The sequence below is a fragment of the Mastomys coucha genome, unplaced genomic scaffold (genome assembly GCF_008632895.1).
Source record: "Mastomys coucha isolate ucsf_1 unplaced genomic scaffold, UCSF_Mcou_1 pScaffold22, whole genome shotgun sequence".
Taxonomy (NCBI): Eukaryota; Metazoa; Chordata; class Mammalia; order Rodentia; family Muridae; genus Mastomys; species Mastomys coucha.
The window spans coordinates 100,332,160-100,350,770 of NW_022196905.1; the positions used below are offsets into that span (position 1 = coordinate 100,332,160).

Consider the following 18,611-nt stretch of genomic DNA (forward strand, 5'->3'; position numbering starts at 1 on the left):
TATATTTAAAATAACATGTATACAATTAAGTATTAGAGGATTGGTTGAGTGACTCCTTTAATGTTTAGGAATGTAGCTGCATGACACAGTGCTACCCTGGTATACACAGGGCCTTTTAAACAGTCTAGGGAAAAAAGAGAAAATAATGGATACATGAGTAAAACTCAGTTTCTTTTTTTTTTCCTGGCTTTTTTTTTTATTAGATATTTTCTTTATTTACATGTGATATGATTTTTCCTTTCCCAGTTTCCCCTCCAAAAAACAAACAAACAAACAAAAACAACAAGAACAAACCCCTGTTACCTCCCCGCTCTCCATGCCTGCCACCCCACCCTCTCCCACTTATTGGCCCTGGCATTCCCCTACACTGGGGCACAGAACCTTCACAGGACCAAGGACCGCTCCTCCCATTGATGATTGATTTTGCAATCCTCTACTACACACATGTTGCCAGAACAATCAGTCCTACCATGTATACTCCTTGGTTGGTGGTTTAGTCCCTGGGAGCTCTGAGGGTACTAGTTAGTTCATATTGTTGTTCCTAAGGGGCTGCAAAACCTTCAGCTCTTTGGGTCCTTTCTCTAACTCCTTCACTGGGGACCCTGTACTCAGTTCAATGGATGGCTGTGAGCCTCTACATCTGAATTAGTCAGGTACTGTCAGAGCTTCTCAGGAAATAGCTATATCAGGCTGGCTTGTCCTTCCTTCAGTCTCTACTCCATAAACTCAGTTTCTTAATGATACCAAGTTGAATGCACAAATATAATAGGAAATGAAAGTGCAGAATTTATTAGTTGGACTAAAGAAAAAGCCACGTACATTTTGGGGTTTTCTAAGATTAATCTCTGCAGGCATTTTCATATATAACTGTCTCTTGAGACCAGGTTGCATGTGCTATTTAGAGGTTGGTCTCTAACTCTGATCCTTCTGCCTCCACCTCCCAATACAGGTACTGGGTAGTTCCTAAAACTGCTTCTAAGTCATGAAAAGGGGGAAAGTTAAAAAAACAACCAACCATTTTGAAGTAAAATTACCATATTTCTGTAGTGCTGTGCTATTGAGCTTGGCAACAGGTGCTGTAGACAGTTAAAAAGCATCCAGCAAGCAGGCAGTATGGGGATGAATTTACAAGTATGTGGATGAATCTGCATCTTCTAAAGTCACACTTTAGTATTTTAAAACATTATTTTATGTGTATGAGCTGTTTGGTTTTTTGAGACATGCTTTTTTCTTTCTTATGTGTAACAGCCCTGGTCTCCGTCTGCTCACTTTGTAGGTCAGGCTGACTTCAAACTCTCTGCCTGCCTCTGCCTCTGCTGTGATTAAAGGTGTACACCACCATGCTAGTATATACATACATGTCCCACATGGGCACATGGTGTCATGGAGGCCAGAGAGGGTGCCACCTCCTCTGCATCTGAGTTACAGTGTATCCTCTGTGTGGGTGCTGAGAACTCGACCCAGGCGCTTCCAAGAGTAAGAAGTGCATTAACCACTGAGTGATCTCTCCAGGCTTTTTAAAGCAGAGACTATTGACTACTGATATGTATCAGAAACTGACAAGCCAAAAGAAAAAAGCTGTATTATTAAAAAGGATTATGCAATTTTTCTAGTAGTAAAATTTCTGCAAATATTCTTATGGTGGTATAAAGTATAATGAAAAACAGCATTTTATTGGGTTTTATTTATGAAATAGAACTTTTACTTTACTTTAGCCCAACATTTTCTTCAGAGGTAGACTTTGATTTGATTTCAATGAGTTCTTCTACTCGAGCCAGAACACTTTCAATCAAGTCAAATGTGAAGAGAGCAGAATGTAAGACCTGAAAAGCCAAGAGCATGACTGTTGTCATCATTAGTCTCTTGTTAAATAACTCAGACTAGCCTCCAGCTCACAATCCTCCTGCATCAGACTCCCCACTGCTGGGGTTCCAGGCCCATGGTCCTATACCCAGCAGACATCTGTGTTACTAAAGCTGCCTCTAAAACAAAGCATACAAGAGAGACTTTAGGCTGGAGATAATCTGTGGGTTACCTTAAGCTGCATTTCAGGAGGCATAGTAGGTATTTCTTCCCCAGCTACAGTCACGGAACAAACACCTTTACACATCGAGGCTACTGTAGGGAAGAAAAAAATTTCACACTTACCCATTTTTGAGGGTTTCAGCAGTGCATGCATCTCTCTCTCTCTCTCTCTCTCTCTCTCTCTCTCTCTCTCTCTCCCCTCTCCCTCTCCCTCTCTCTCTTTGTGTGTGTGTGTAGTACTGAGAATAAAACCCAGGGCATCGTAAACATACTAGGCCGATGCTTTACTGCTGAGCTGATTCCCAGGCCCCCAACTCTCAGACTATATTACATGAATTTATTTCGTGTGTATATATGTGTGGCATGGTGCATGTGTAAGGGTCAGAGGGAGACTTGGAGGAGTTGGTTCTCTTCTTCCACCACTTGGGTCCCAGGGATTGAATCCAGGTTTTGGGCATGACGTAAGGCAAGCACCTTTATCCACCGAGCCATCTTGTCATCTCTCAGATTTTAACAGAACACTGATAAGCTACTTTAATTGTTATTAATTGTAAAATGTGCCAATGAGGTAACACCTTGTCATAAACAAATAAAATTAGGCACTAGAATTATATAATATGTGAACTGAATATTTAGAGAAATTGCTTTACTTTGGCATGTATAGGATATGTAAAACTTTTTTCCTTGGTATACTAAAATTGCCTATACAAGGATTGTAAAGAATACCAGAATTATTAACTTTAAAGAAATAATTCTGAATCTATTTTTCTTTTTTATAATTTGTACAAATTTACTATGGGACAATGAGAGGTGGACCATTTGATATAAAACGAGTGCAGTGGGACTTGAGGAGAAATGCTTGTAATATACCATTCCCATTCAGAACCTGAGGCTTTAAAACACAAAGTGTTTGAATTTGGTTTAAATCTTCATTAACCCAATTTCAGTATTGGCTAAGAATCATTTTAATTACACAAATATTGCTTTTATGGCTTCTCATTTTTGCATAAAGTGAACATGTACTAAAATGTGATAGTTTGGGGCTATAGAGATGGCTCAGTGGCTGAGAGCACGACGTACAGCTCTAACAGACCCTGGGCTGTTTCCCAGCACCCGCATGGAGATTCAAAAGCACTTGTAACTCCTGATCCAAGTGACCAAGCGACCTCTTCTGACCTCCACAGGCTCATGCACACATACAGTGCACATAAATATACACACATAGAATACATGAAAAATATGGTCATTCCAGATTTGGAATGGTTAGACCTAATGGCAAATAAAATTGCATATTACCAACCTTGGTTATTTTGTTGGCTGTTTTTAATCTCTGCTTCATAATGTGCTTTTGACATATTAAGTCCTATATGAAGTGGCTTTAAAAAGTTATTTTCAATTTTTCCAAGTTCTGTCCATAATCCAGTCTGTTCAAAAGATTTAATGAAATTAGTTACTTGGTTCAGCAGATACAGGATATTAATAAACATCCACCAATTGGAAGAAATAATAATTGTGCCACCGTGCTGCTCCATATTGAGTTGTAATGTGTCAGCAGCCCCCACCACACACAAGTGTGTATCAGTCAGTGGCCCCCACCACACACACGTGCATAGCACACTGCTTATCAATGCTCAACTCGAGTTCATCTCCTGGTTTTGAGATCTGTGACAGAATTAACTGGTAGCATCCTATAGTTTTCGTCTTGTACAGATCATCTCCACAAGGCTACTTTAAACACTTAAGTAGGCCTCATAACTGGACTTATAAGTTGATGTGCTTGCCATGGGTCACATTCTAGAATACTTATGGGGACCTTTAAAACAAAACTAATTTTGGTTTTCTTGATGACCTAGGCAGATGGTCAGTTTAGCGTTACTTTGTCATATATCTGGGTTTTTGTGTCAAGATCATTTATACTGGTGGCACAAAAATAGGGGCAGCAATGAAGTTTTATCTTTTTAAAAGAAAAGTGATAAATACAAGACAGTGGTGGTATAAGACTCTCAAATACTCTTTAGACAAGAAAGTGTAATAAAGGGAATTTAATTAGCCTTAACCACAATAATGAGATGGAAGGCACTTGCTCTATAATGAGGTATAGGAATTCTGTGGATGAAAGCTAGATCAATATAACAATAGCAATGCCTCCACACATATTTCCCCTGAAATCTTTGTAGCACCCATACATTGTTGGTAGGAATTTGTCCATCACTATAGAAATTGGTTATCAAGGTTCCTCAAAAACTAGAAATAGAACATCACTCAAAGTTAACATATAGTAGTGATTCCCACACACCCAGATGTACTGTGCATTATCCACAATACCCAAGTTACAGAACAAGCTTAGATGCCTGCAAACAGAGGACAGGGAAAGAAAATATGGTATGTATATACAAGAGTATTATTCTGCCATAAAAAAAATGAACGTGTCACTTCAGAAAAATGAGAAACAGAGCTAATCGGACACTCAGACAAATGACTTATTATTGTTTCTCCTATGCAGAATCCATACTTTTTTTTAAAGGAAAAGACAAGAAAGTGGAGAGGTACTGACTGAGAGGAGAAACCAGTGTGAGGAGGGGGGAGGCACCAGAATAAGGGGTCCAGGTTGATAGAGGCGTCCTGTGTGCAGCCATGAGAGCAAAGCAGTGAAACTCAACACACACGCACACGCGTACACACACACATACACATCTTTTGAACAATTTCTCTTACACTGCTGGAAAATGCAAAGGTCTAACAAGAAACTAGATACAAATTCAAATTTCAAAAATATACCTATCTAGTGCACACAACATCTATAGATTTATCCTTGGAAAACAAAGATTAATCTGGTAATGCTTGCACTGTAGAGAAGTCTTTAAAAAAGTTTAATGAAAGAGAATACAAGAATATGTCTCATAACAGGAAAATGTTAAGTAGTGGTATATACATATAATGGAAAACTACATAGTCATTGCTTTTTTTCTTGAATAAATATTGAATGAAAGAAACTATTTTATATAGCATGGCTTGCTTTTTATTTAAAAGAGAAAAATGCTCAAAGTGCCCAGAAGAGTAAAATGTCAACAAGGGGTGATGAGTGCGTGATCCCTGCTTTTAATTTATTTTGTAAATTTGTGTGTGTGTGTGTGTGTGTGTGTGTAGAGGTACCACACTGTGGTGTAAATGTGGAGGACAAAAAGACAATCTGGCCGGGCGGTGGTGGCGCATGCCTTTAATCCCAGCACTTGGGAGGCAGAGGCAGGAGGATTTCTGAGTTCGAGGCCAGCTTGGTCTACACAGTGAGTTCCAGGACAGCCAGGGCTACACAGAGAAACCCTGTCTCGAAAAAAAGCCAATCTGGAGTGGGATCGAGAGACTGAGCCCAGGTTGTCAGGTCTGTGTGCAGGCCACTCTACCTGCTGAGCCGTGCTTCCTGCTCATGTGTTTAGTGTGCAGGTCACAGCCCTGCATTGAGATCAGAGCATGGCATCTCTGCCATGTTGATTCTCTTCCTTCCACATCACTCATCTCAGGCTCTCAGGCTTGGCACCACAAAGCTGCCCTGCCAGCTCTAGTTCTCATTTACTTGGTGTAGCGATCCTGTTGTAGTAGGACATTGCTCTTTATGTGCGTTTCGGGCTTTTATTCGTACACACCTGAGAACCAGCACAGTGCTTGTGTCATGTTCTAATGTCTGCTCACCTCTCTCCACCTAGTCCTCTCGAGCTAACTCCTGCCTCCACATCTGCCCCCCTCTAAGTAAACGTCCCCCTTTCCTTTACCTGTATCTCACAAGCACTAGAGCTGCCGCCTCTGAGGCTGATTAGGTTATTGCTGACAGCCAAATGCACTGCATACATGTCTGTGGACCAGAAGAGGGCACACGATCTCCTGAGATGAGAGTGAGTGCTGAGAATCAAATCTGGTCTTCCACAAGAGTAGCACTGTGTGTGTGTGTGTTATTTTTGTTGAGATGGTTTCATTGTACATAGGACAGCCCTAGATATCCTAGAATTCACTCTGTAGACTACCAGGCTAGCCTTGAACTCACAGAGATCTGCTTGCCTCTGCCTTCTGAGTACTGGGATTAAATGTGTGTGCCCCAACTACTTAGCCCAACTACTGGTGCTCTTAACCACTGAACCCCCTCTCAAGTTCCCAAGGGAAACGTTTCTAACCTACACTTAACTTTATCAAAAGGAAATACCTTCCCATATTTATTCAAAAGAAAGTATTAGTTATGATTGAAGTCCTCTTTATTCAAGAGATAGCCATTAACTCATAACCAGGTGATTAACACTTTTTATATCTATGTCATTTAATATAAAAAATATATATGTATGATACATATACATATGATGTTGGCAAGTTCCAGGTTAGCCAGAGGCACATAATGAGACCCACTCTTGAAAACAAAAATCAGAGAAATGCTGAGTTGTAAGTGCAGGATCTCACTGGGCTGCCCTAGAAGAGGAGGGGGATGGGGAGAGGAGGGGGGTGGGGGTGGGAATCTGGATGCTGCTTTCTCCTTTGCTCTCAAGAGCCCTCCAGAACTGGGCAAAGCCTTCCTGAGGGCACACACCTTGCCACAGATGAAAACTCCTTATAGTCAAGGCAAGACAACTCTAGATGGAATTCACAGACTAGCCTGTTTTTTATTTTCCCTATTCAACCAGTACAAGGGTTTTAGAATCCCAGAACTTGTGATAATTGTTGGCTACATAGCACGTTCCAGTGCAGCATGGTCAAGAGGCCAGCAAGAAGGCTCAGTGGGTTAAGGCCTTCACTGCCAACTCTAACAATCGGAGTTTGATCCTAGGAAACACATGATAGGAGGATAGAACCGATTCATGAAAGTTGCCTTCTGACCTCCATTGGTGGACATAAATGGACACATACACACTAATAATGATAGAGGCAATAATAATGCTTGAACTTACAACCAACAACAAAGGTCTAACTGTACATACACTTCAGTTTCCTTTTCTTGCTAACCTCACCTCTCAAGGGCTGTAATTATAAGCACGAGCCATGGCATCCATCTAAGGACAATAAATTATTTTAATTTGTAGTCCACATTAAAACAATGAGTAATAAAAACACCCTTCAAAATTAGACTAAAGACATTTTCTTCCACATGCTGTTCAGTGAATTCCAGTCTTTTCTATAATGAACTGTACTGTTTTTAGAAGCACGTAGGAGTAAAGATGCTACGGAGGAAAAAAATATATTCTTAGTCTTACATGAAAGTTACTGGATCTTCCTAAAGCATAAAAGAAGTAAGTTTAAGATTTCTTGGGGCTGGTGAGATGGCTCAGTGGTTAAGAGCACTGACTACTCTTCCAGAGATCCTGAGTTCAATTCCCAGCAACCACATGGTGGCTCCCAACCATCTGTAATGGGATCTGACACCATCTTCTGGTGTGCCTGAAGACAGTGACAGTGTACCCATATGCATTAAATAAATAAATAAATAAATCTTAAAAAAATTCATCTCTAATGCTAAAAAAAGGAAAAAGGATTTTTACAATGTTTATAAGGACTAAACTTTTGAAATCCTCGAAATTGTCTGCCTCTCATCTCATACCCATCATTGACTCAACAATTCTGACAACTTTTGAGTTCTGTCTTAACTACACACTAAAAACTCACTGCAGCCTACCCAACCCACTAGACATTTCTACACCATGATGAAATAGGTTCTGGGACAGGTAGGAATCTTGCAAAGACATAGTCAACCATAATAAAAGTTAAAGGGCATAGCCATGCCCCCTTCTTGGCTCTGTCTCCTAACATGTGCCTCACTTATTAAAAGTTTGGTGCTACCAAAACTTCAGTTGGAAGAATTTCCACTATCATTAGCCGTGTGGCTCTGCAGACTCTGCGGGGGTGTGTGCACACACTTTGTTTCATTTCACTTTTGAGTGGTGCTAAGGATTGAGCCCATGGCCTCACGACAGACAATCACTGCCACTAAGCTCCTGGTCCTGGCACGTTTTAACTTGAATAAACAGGCATTAGAGAGGACCTGACTTAAGAGGACAAAGGTAAATAGCACGACTGGACTCTATTTTAGAATGAACTTGTAATCCAAAACAAAGGATAACTACTTACAGAATCCCAACAACAAAGAATGTGACTTCTGCAGATTAGAGATGGGAAACATTAGTCTGAAACTGATTGATTCTGAAACTGACAGGAAACTGAAATGTGAAGAAAGTGCTGGAAACATGCAGGGCGCTAGGAGGAGGGCAGTAAGGCCAGGAGGACTCCAGAAAGTAAACTCAAGCTGGTCAGAGCCACTCTTACTCAATATGAGTCTATTTACTGTCTTTACATTGGAATGGCTTTCTTACTCTCCCTGGGTGCCTTTCATCTAAGCACACCAAAATGGCCACACACAGGAACTGGGAGGGGCTCCTCCGAGGAAATGCCCAAACACCACAGTATCACTTTGTGACTTGTAAAACAAGCTAGAAGCCACACGTGTTTGTTTGTGTTCAGGGTTCTGCTTCACACTTCAGGCTGTCCAGGAACTTGTGACCCCTCCCCCCCCAGCTCTATAAGTGCTACTACTATACAGGGTAGTCACTCCTAGAGGGAAGCGGCTGATTATTTCTTAACCATGATGGCTAAGTTTGCCTTTCCTTGTTGGAACTGTTCTTAGAAGGAATGTTCCCATTACAGACAGGCTGTTAAGCTTTACAACAAGACGAGGGCGTCTATTAATCATCTCCCCAGTGTGGTAGTTCTTATGGTGGCATACAGCAACAAACAAACAAAAACCAGGATTTGGTTCCTATGGGGAATAAACCATTAAATATGGAAGGCTTCCAAAAGAGGAGTGTTCTGTCCTTCATTACAGAATGTCTGCGCCGAAGTGGAGTCAAAACAGGCATTGCCTGCCTTCCAGACCCTCTGACCCTGTATTAGGTGTGCATTATAGCAAGTACAATTAACAATCATTGCTAATCAGTGAGACTGCTTTGTGTCAAGCAAATCACATCAACTCCTGTGTACGTTCAGCCTTCCTGATCACTGCAAGGCTATGCGCCAGAGGCCCTGGGCCCAGTGCTGCTCTGTAGATACTGTGTCTCTTCTGTTTTTACTGTAAGTCCCTTTACGAATCAGACTTAAATTCCTAAAGTTCTATTACTCCCTAGACCTCTGCCCTTGAACAAATTATTGATCCTTCCTGTAAGAGAAGGGTTAATGGGAAGGGAACAAAGAGTATTTTTCTCTCAGCCCTGTGAAGACTGGTCCCCAGCACTTGGCAGGACAGCAGCCACTGCCATCAGGGATGGGTGGACCAGTGAGGGAATTCAGGGATGATGGTACTCGATAAAAAGATCTATACATCTGTGTTTGAAAATCTAAACCAGGCTGGCGAGATGGCTCAGTGGGTAAGAGCACTGACTGCTCTTCAGAAGATCCTGAGTTCAGACTCCAGCAACCACATGGCTCACAACCACCCATGATGAGATCTGACGCCTTCTTCTGGTGCGTCTGAAGACAGCTGCAGTAAATTATGCCAGAGCGAGCAGGGCCGGCAGAGGTCCTGAGATCAACAGCAGCCACACACATGATGGCTCACGGCCATCTGTACAGCTACAGTGTACTCATACACATAAAATAAATAAAATAAATCTTTAAAAAAAAAAAAAGAAAAGAAAATCCAAACCAAACCAAGCTGTAGCAGATTTTTCCCTCAATTAATTTAAATATTAATACAGCAAGAAGCCTGTGATTGGACAGGGAAAAGGAAGGGGGAGCTAAGAGTTTCAGAGACAAGGACAGGGACAAGAGGGAGAAGGAAGGAAGATGGAGGAGGAAGAAGATGATCCACGGGCAACTATGAATATCATAAAAAGATAGAATAATTGGGATAGCTTGTCTAACCTAGATGGGCAGCTTGTATCATTATCAATTGGCTCTAAATTTATTGTGTTGGTGTCTTGTGAATTGGGAATTTATTGATATATAAAACTGACTGAAAATTATAAGTTTTAAGAGTTTTGATTTACTAGGTTAAGGGGATTTGTGACAACTAGCTGCAGGGGGTAGATGACTGGGAAGGTACAAGCAGCTCTGAGGCAGGGGAACCGGAGCTGGGAGACAGCCGCCTGGGGCTAGCCATGGAGGCAGAGAACCGAGACCGCAGGGGCAGAGAGTAGCTGGGTATATTGCAGGAAGGTGCATTTTTTAAATATTTCCCGCAACACCAAGCCAAACCAAAACTCATGACTACACACTGAAAATTTGTGTATATCATTTATGTAAATTTTACTTCACAGAAAAGCTGCTGACAAAGATTTAACTCTGCCTAATAATATATATGCTGAAATGTTTAGAACAAAATATGCTAATGTCTACAGTTAACTCTGAAATGCACCAAAAATGGACAGAGGGGGAGAAGTAGGTGTTACAAATGGATGGCTGCTGTAAAGTTCTTCTACCTCTGCAGGACATTTTAATTTTCACAATAAAATATTGAAAAAAAATCATCTAGTATAGACTAAGCCAGAATGAATAATAGCAATAAAGTATTTGTGGGTAAAGAGACATGAGGAGGTCACATTACTGAGTCCACTAGATCTCTGAAGGTGCTACTACTGCTCACAGACTCCTCGGCCTATGCTGTGACTCAGCTGAGTATAAAAGATCTCTTTGGTACTTTTAGATGAAACTTTATTTTCATTCTTCCTATTGCTTTTTTAAAAAAAGGCCACTTTAACAACATGATTCATGTGGTTACAGGTAATAGGAGAGCAACTATTAGGATGGAGTAGGCAGAAAGGAGCTCAAAAGTAAATGTGATTTTACTGTATGACAAATCTTTGTCAAATAGTGTTCTATTTATTGAATACTTCGAATGAAGTGCTATTAATAATAACCAACTTCCTACATACCATTCAAAAAGTGCCATTAACAAACTCAATTTTAGGGCTAAATATCCTTCCATTTGTCATGTCTGATTAGGTGATATCAGATAATTTTGTTTCATATAGCTCAGAGTAAAATCCGGAACCATACACAAGCAGAGAAAGATGAGTAACATGTTTATGTGTTTGTGGAGCTCCAAGAGGTCAATTAGCACAAAACCTGCAAGTTACCTACAAACAGGGCTTAGCAAGACTTAACCTACCAACAGGGCTTAGCAAGACTTACCTACCTACCAACAGGGCTTAGCAAGACTTAACCTACCTACCAACAGGGCTTAGCAAGACTTACCTACCTACTAACAGGGCTTAGCAAGACTTACCTACCTACTAACAGGGCTTAGCAAGACTTACCTACCTACTAACAGGGCTTAGCAAGACTTAACCTACCAACAGGGCTTAGCAAGACTTACCTACCTACAGGGCTTAGCAAGACTTACCTACCTACCAACAGGGCTTAGCAAGACTTACCTACCTACCAACAGGGCTTAGCAAGACTTAACCTACAAACAGGGCTTAGCAAGACAAAAGAGCAGCAGTGCATATGACAGGTGAAATGTGAAAAGCCTGGGAACTGGCACATGTAGGACCAGGTGCTTAATAAAGATAATAAATGCAGCTTAGGATACTACTCAAGAAAAGCTCAGACACTCCTTCCCATTCTGAATATACTCACAGGTTCTCTTCCAAGTCATTCACTTACTTGATTGTCATCTTCATTATCTTTGATAACCAAATACCTCAATAAATTTAATGAAGCCATAATCCTGTTAATTAAAAAATGATTTGTTATTTGCAGTGTAAATTTATGTAATCAACAACTGCAGTATATTATAAAGTAAGCTGAAACCTTGGGAATACCATTGTTTACACATTTGTCATTAGAAACTGTTCACGCCCATCTGTGGACTGACACCAGCTTATTGCTATTCTGATAAAAGTTCACAAATATAGGGTGAGCACTTTTCCCTTGTCCTTAAGACCACTACTTCTTCCCAGGTTTCAAAATTCGCTTTGTTTATAAATACAAGCACTTCTCCACATCTAATCTAATATACTGAAAGTAAAAGCATATGTTCTGTATGGGAAAAAAAATAAACCTGAAAAACAAAGCCCAAATACATAAGTCCTTTATGAACTGTTTTTGTGAGATTCTTAGCCACAAATGTGTGGTTTCAAATCTCTATGTAATGCTGAGTTCCTCATTGTTCTTGAGGGAAGAGGTTTTGTTTCTATATAAGTCACTGAGTAACTTAAATAGGAAACTTTACATACTTTTATGAACTAATTACAGATCATAAAATCACACGAAACCATATTTCTTAGTTTAGCTAGCTGACTACTAGAGCCTGGGTGGTGGTCCCCTCACCTGTCTGAATTCTGCAGTAAATCTGTCTCAGCGCCCTCAGGGAGAGACAGGACCAGGTCTAACAGAGAGATCAGCTGTGCTCCTGAAAACCATTTGTTATATGTTTTCTGAAACACAAAATAATGTAACAGTATGATAAATATCATATACTATAATTACCCAACAGTACAAAAACTATCAAACTCTTAACAAACATTGTAACTTTCATTTCCATGTGCCTATTCCCTTTCCAGACATGTGTGAAAATCCTGCCAGTTTGAGAACACTGGTGATTTCTTTTTTCTATGTGGGGTTATGCATATTCAAATACAGATGTGACTCAAATTTTTATTTTCTGAAGTATACAGCAAAACAAAAGCCATATTATTAGCCAAGAGAAATAATGCAGTTTAAGTTTATAGTTAACAAGTTTTCAAAATTCAGGGGTATAGGGGTTGTGTTTATTTTTTAAATAGAGAATTATACTTTAATATTATAGACAAGAAAATACTGTGAGTAAACCATACTGTCGTATGCCATGTGAACAAATAAATTGGTGAATGACCCTTACCTGGTCTGTGTTCTTACCTTGAATGATAAATCAATCTGATTTTTGATATTTTGAATTACAAAGGCTTCCACACCTGAGTGATTACTTGTATTTAGTAAGCACCTTGAAAACATAATTATAAGACATAAGATTATACAATTCAATTGGGCTTCATGTAACTTTTAAGAATATAAAATTCACAGTGAAGACAATTATCATGTGGCCAACCAACTACAAGGTCATCTTAACCGTTTTTGCTTTTACTAACTGGTAAATTTTATGTACAGCTGGTCTTTTTAAAAACTATTTGTGTGTGTGTGTGTGTGTGTGTGTGTGTGTGTGTGTGTGTGTGCGTGTGTGGGCACAGAGGCCGGAGAGCAGTGGGTGTCATGTTCTATCAGTTTCCTTATTGTTTGGAGATGGTCTCTCACTGAACCCGAGCGAGGCTGGCACAGCAAGCCCTAGCAATCTTGTTTCCTGTCCCCTTAGCCAGGGCTCCGGTGTGTGTGTCATGCCTAGTTTTTCATGTTGATCCTGGAGATCTTCACAGGTCCCATACTTGTCAAGGTGTTCCTACTCACTGAGCTGTCTCCTTAGTCCTCTGACAAGAAATTTCTATTAAGCTAAATTCAAATCTTTTTTTATGGATATAGTTAGAATAATTTAACATGGTAAGAATGGGCACCAGTATAACCTAAAAATTTTCAAAACTGTTCCCTGTGAAAGACAACTAATGTTGGCGCAAATGCTTAATGAAATCTTGTGTTAATGGCTTAGCTCTTCAGTGTCCCCTAAAGGCTCAAGTGCTGAAATCCTGGTTCTCAGCATGTGGTAGCACTTTAGGAAATGGGGCATCATGGCCTCCCTAACCCTAGCCCTAACCCTATGCTAGGTCACTTGGGACATGTGCCTGAAGAAGGTAGTAGGGCACTAACCTTTTCCCTGGCCCCATGAACTGAGGCAGTCTTTCTGGTACTACACACTACCATGATGTTCAGTATAGAAGCAACAGCACCAACTGTACAGACCCAAGCCATAAGCCGAAAGCTACCAAGAAAGACTAAGAAAAAGGGATCTCTTGGTAGAGTACAAGTAGAACAAAATAAGAAAGTTGGTATAAGCCCTAAGGGTTAAGACTGTGTAAGGTAGGTCTGACTCTATTTTAATCAGAGCTGAAGAAAAGGGTAGGCTCAAGGGTGCTAGTACAGGACACACCCAAAGAAAACCTTACAGCATTTCACAACTGCTCATAACGATTGCTCATAGTATTGTTCATAATGCATACTTAGTATCTAGAACAGAGAGTAAAACAGGCTAAGATCTGTAGGCTAAATTTAGCATGTAGTTATGTCAGTGTCCTTAGAATACACCTACCTCCTAATATTAGGACAGTAGAGTTTCCACACAAACTCTATAAAGTCTTTATTTATTATTTAGGCTAAAGTTTTCTAGTCTCTAACTTGTTGCCTAGAAACTCTACTAGAAGGATCTAAGAGTAACTTGAAATGACAAACCTGCCAAGGTACAGCTGTCCTCCATGGTGCCTCAGTGCCAATTATAAGTAATGAAGATCACTGGACCCTCTAAGGCTCTAGCAAGAGCATCATTAATCTCAGCCACTCCTTCCAGACTGTGCAAGTTTACAGTGCTTCAATCAAACTAAACTTATATACTGATACTCATAGAATATTTGATAAGCTGATTCTTTGGTTTACAGGTACTGTACAAATGCTGTACCTTTAAATAATTATATGGCATTAACAGGTTTTGGTCAATCATACACCTAGTAATTAGCCATAGGCTATGTTTTGAAATGTCTCCTAAAAGCTCATGTGTTAAAGACTGGGTGTAGCTGACAGACTTCTTGAAGTGATTGATTAAATACTGGGGGTTCAAACTGACCAATAGATTACCCCTTGACTGAGTCATATTATAATGGCATCCTTGAGAGATGGCAACTAGGCAGTAGAGTTTGCTGTAGCAAGCAGGCCTCTGGGGGCATGCCTCAAAGCATGTCTTGTCCTTGGCCCTTCCTGTGAGGTGAACAGCTCTATTCCATTTCCTTCTCCACTGAGCTGTCTTACCACCTGGTCACAGCACAGGAGCCAGCAGGCCAGACTGAAAATACCAAGCCCAAATAAACTTTCTCTATAGTTGTTTTCTCAACTATTTTGTCAGAGCAATGAAAAGTGCCTAGCTTATCTCAGCTTGATACATACCTAAATAATGTATATTTGCCTTGTGAATCCAACTTGTCAATATATAGCTGAAGCATAGCTAAACCTTTTTTCCTCTGAAATGAAACAAATAATACTAATATATAAAATGTTTAAAATTACATTATTTATTAAAATTTCTTGCTGTAACTCATGAGTTAGCCCCAAAATCATACATACCAATGTCTCAATGGGGCAAAGTGTCATAACTTTTACTAAGCCCTAGAAATAAAGAAAAAAATTTAAATCCAGATGTAAATAGATTCTGTCTGCAAAGTTATCGAGGGTGCTAGAGAAAGGAAACGTGCAACCTAAGGAGACCTGCTCCTCTGGCCTATCACTATTATGTGGCAAAGTAACTACAATTAGTTTTATACATAGTATAAAATAAGATGTGAATAAATGTGACTTTAAAGTAAATGGTAATTTTCAATTATTTGTAGAACAAGGAAAATCAAATCAAATATGCAGAAATATAGTGCATTAATTAAATATCATCAAGCTTGATATAGTAGCAAAAGCCACACTTTTCTACTTAAATATTAGCCTTCACAGCTAAGGACCTATATAGTGAACAAAGAGCTTCAGGCATTTAATAGCATGAGAGCAGATCCAACTGAGAGCATGAGTCAGAAGGTTAAGGGGCTTTGCTCCCAAGGGCCCTCTCTTGAGCTATCAGCCAGGATGGTCACAAATAGCTATTTAAATATATAGTAATCCTAGGAGTTGGGGAAATTAATCAAAATAGAATTTAAACTTCAGTTCTGTTGTCTTACTAGCTACAGAGCAAGTAGCCTGGTTTTGTCATGGCAGCACAGACAGCAGACCATTTCTACCTGCCCAAAACTGAGCTGCAGGTTCAGTCGGAAGTCACAGAAGCACTAACAGAGGTGGAGAGGAGTGGGAGAGGAGTCGAAGCACACACTACCTTAGCAGGGTTCAGAATAGACAATGCTATGCATTGCAATGTTTGGATACATATTCTGCTTACCTGAGGCACAGCAAGAAAACTCTTGATTTCTAAGTACTGATAGCATAGGCTGTTGTCTTCTAATCTCAATAAGCTAGTCTCCAGAAGTTCCTACAGATGAACATACATGAACATACATGTACATACATGCACATAAGGTATAGTTGACAGTTATAGTTGTTATTTCTACAATTTATAATGCTAGCAGACAGGCTGGTGAGATGGCTCAACAGAGAAAGGGTCTTACCCCAAGCCTGATGACCTGAAATCCCCAGAACCCATACAATGGAGGGAACTGGTTATTCTCTGGCCTCTACAAGTATACACATATGTGCGCATGCATGCATCCCTCATGCACACACGCATACACATACACACACACATGCAAATGTACAATGCTAGTAAACAAACCTTACCAATCCTTTGGAGTAAATAGACTGTTCTGTTCTGAAAGAAAACATTAAAAGTTATCACTATTGTTTCATAATTTATTTAGAATGATTCCTTACTTTAAGACGAGCAAATAAAAAATTGAAATTTAAGGTCTTTTAAAGCTACATCATTACTTGGAATGACTGGGGCACACCTGTAACACTAGTACTTGGGAGGCTGAAGTAGGAGGATCCAGCATCAGACACTAACCAGGGCTCATTCCAAGACTGTTTCAAAATTAATTAATTAAATGATATGTATTTTTGAGGAGAAATTCTGTTGAAGAATCAGTCAAAATTCTTTTTTGTTGTTGCTGTTTGTCAAAGGGTCTCATGTAGTTCCCCCCGACCTCAAAGCTTGATGCCATCAAGGATGAGCTTGAACACTGACCCTCCTCTCCACCCACCCTCCTCCCAATGACCATTGAACATTATAATTTAATCCTGAGATTTCATCTAAATAATCTTACCTTTGCAGAAATACTTCAATATGCTCCATGTTCAACTGTAAAAGGTATGATGGGCTAAAATAGGAAATAATTTTAAAAAGATGTTTAGAAACAGCAATTTCCTCTCCTTAACTACTGAGCAAGCCCAGGGCCTCACACATGCTAGATAAGTACTCTTAACATTGATCTTCAATTATAGCCCCAAAATATCTCACACATACACATACTATTTTAATTGTAGTCTCCTCAAAAAAACATATGCTGGAGTCATAGCTTCCTAAACTCAGAATATTGGACTTAAGGATTTTATAAGTTAAAATAAAGTGAGGTCTTTGGGGGGCAGCTCTAATCCAGCTCTAATCTAAACCTCATGCCTATTAACTAGGCAACTCAGGCTGGAGAGATGGCTCAGTGGTTAGGAGCCCATACTGCTTTTGAGAGAGCCTCAGTTCCTAGCACACATGCCAGGTGGCCCACAACTATGTGTAATCCTGCCCCATGGGATCAAATGCTCACTTTAGATTTCAGCAGGCACACAAATAAGCATAACTAAATAAAATCTTTTAAAAAGCAGGGCAAGTGGGCTATGCCACTAGACAGGCAAAAGAACTGGTGAGGTTGAATGATCTCAAACCCTGGAGAATCTCAGAGATTTGAGAATAGCAGGAGTGGAACCACTCCCTGACTGTCTCTGTACCTGCTCTGGAACATGTAATGGTGACATCCTAATGAGGTATCTAGATAGCCTTTGCCTTCAGCCAATGACCTCCCTTCCTGGATATCATCACGCCCTTCCCCCAAGAGATATACAATCCTGGTTCACCTGAATAAAGTGTATGCAATCACATTCTCCCCCAATAAAGCAACACTACTTGTGTTGAGTCTGTTCATCACAGCCGAATCCCATGCACACCTGGCCAGAACCCATGTACAAGGGACCCCGTAAGAAACCTCAGTCCATGGCACTGGTGAGCAAGCCAGATAGTAAGCCGTACGTAAGCAAGGTTCCTGCTGCAAGCTCCTTCCTGTGTTCGCGTCCTGATGGATTATGGTGGGAAATACAGTCCAAATAAACCCTCTCTTCTTCAAACTGCTTTTGTTCATGGTATTTATCATAGCAACAGAAAGCAAACTATAACACCAACCCTCAAGAGCAAGCAACTTCTGATCACTAATCATACACTTCCTACCTCCAGAACTAGGGTAATGTGTTTCTGTTTTATCTGGTAAGGCAGACCTACTGATTTTAAAAGCAATGTATTCAGTTTATCACTTGAAGTAGTATGTTGGTTCTAGGCCTTCCATACACAGCCTGTATCAGTATGTATGAGTCTTCTATTTAAGTTTATTTGGGGCTTTTATCATGAAGGGATACTGAATTTTGTCAAAGGATTTCCTGCATTTAACAATGACATGAAACAATCACATGATATTTGTATGTTCTGTGTCAGGTTTACTGATGTATGCTTTTTATATCTGAACTGAGACCAAATTGTGATACATGATCTTATAATATTATGATGCTGAAGAATTTGCCTTAGAAGCATTTGGTTGAGTATTTCTACCACTAAGCTAAGCAAGGAGACTGTTTTCTTTTGTTGTTTATTTTGTTGACTTTTGGGGGTTTTAATAATGTATTATTTGGCCAGGGCAGTGGTGGCACACACCTTTAATCCCAGCACTTGGGAGGCAGAGGCA

General features: G+C 40.0%; 1 protein-coding gene across 5 annotated transcripts in view; it reads right to left on the minus strand.

Annotated features, from left to right (window-relative positions):
• Positions 1–47: 47 nt before the first annotated feature.
• Glmn (glomulin, FKBP associated protein) overlaps positions 48–18,611 on the minus strand; it is a 40,687-nt gene continuing 22,123 nt past the window's right edge. For 4 of the 5 annotated variants that reach the window (XM_031337202.1, XM_031337201.1, XM_031337199.1 and 1 more), the window contains exons 9-20: positions 16,935–16,988; positions 16,450–16,480; positions 16,055–16,144; positions 15,244–15,285; positions 15,067–15,140; positions 12,886–12,970; positions 12,319–12,425; positions 11,653–11,716; positions 3,326–3,449; positions 2,036–2,118; positions 1,711–1,823; positions 48–124 (exon numbers count right to left, since the gene is read on the minus strand). In XM_031337202.1, the coding sequence (XP_031193062.1) occupies positions 58–124; positions 1,711–1,823; positions 2,036–2,118; positions 3,326–3,449; positions 11,653–11,716; positions 12,319–12,425; positions 12,886–12,970; positions 15,067–15,140; positions 15,244–15,285; positions 16,055–16,144; positions 16,450–16,480; positions 16,935–16,988 (934 nt within the window). In that variant the 3' untranslated portion in view covers positions 48–57. Of the gene's footprint in view, positions 125–1,665; positions 1,824–2,035; positions 2,119–3,325; positions 3,450–11,652; positions 11,717–12,318; positions 12,426–12,885; positions 12,971–15,066; positions 15,141–15,243; positions 15,286–16,054; positions 16,145–16,449; positions 16,481–16,934; positions 16,989–18,611 lie in introns of those variants that run through there. The other variant, XM_031337203.1, reaches the window with a different exon arrangement.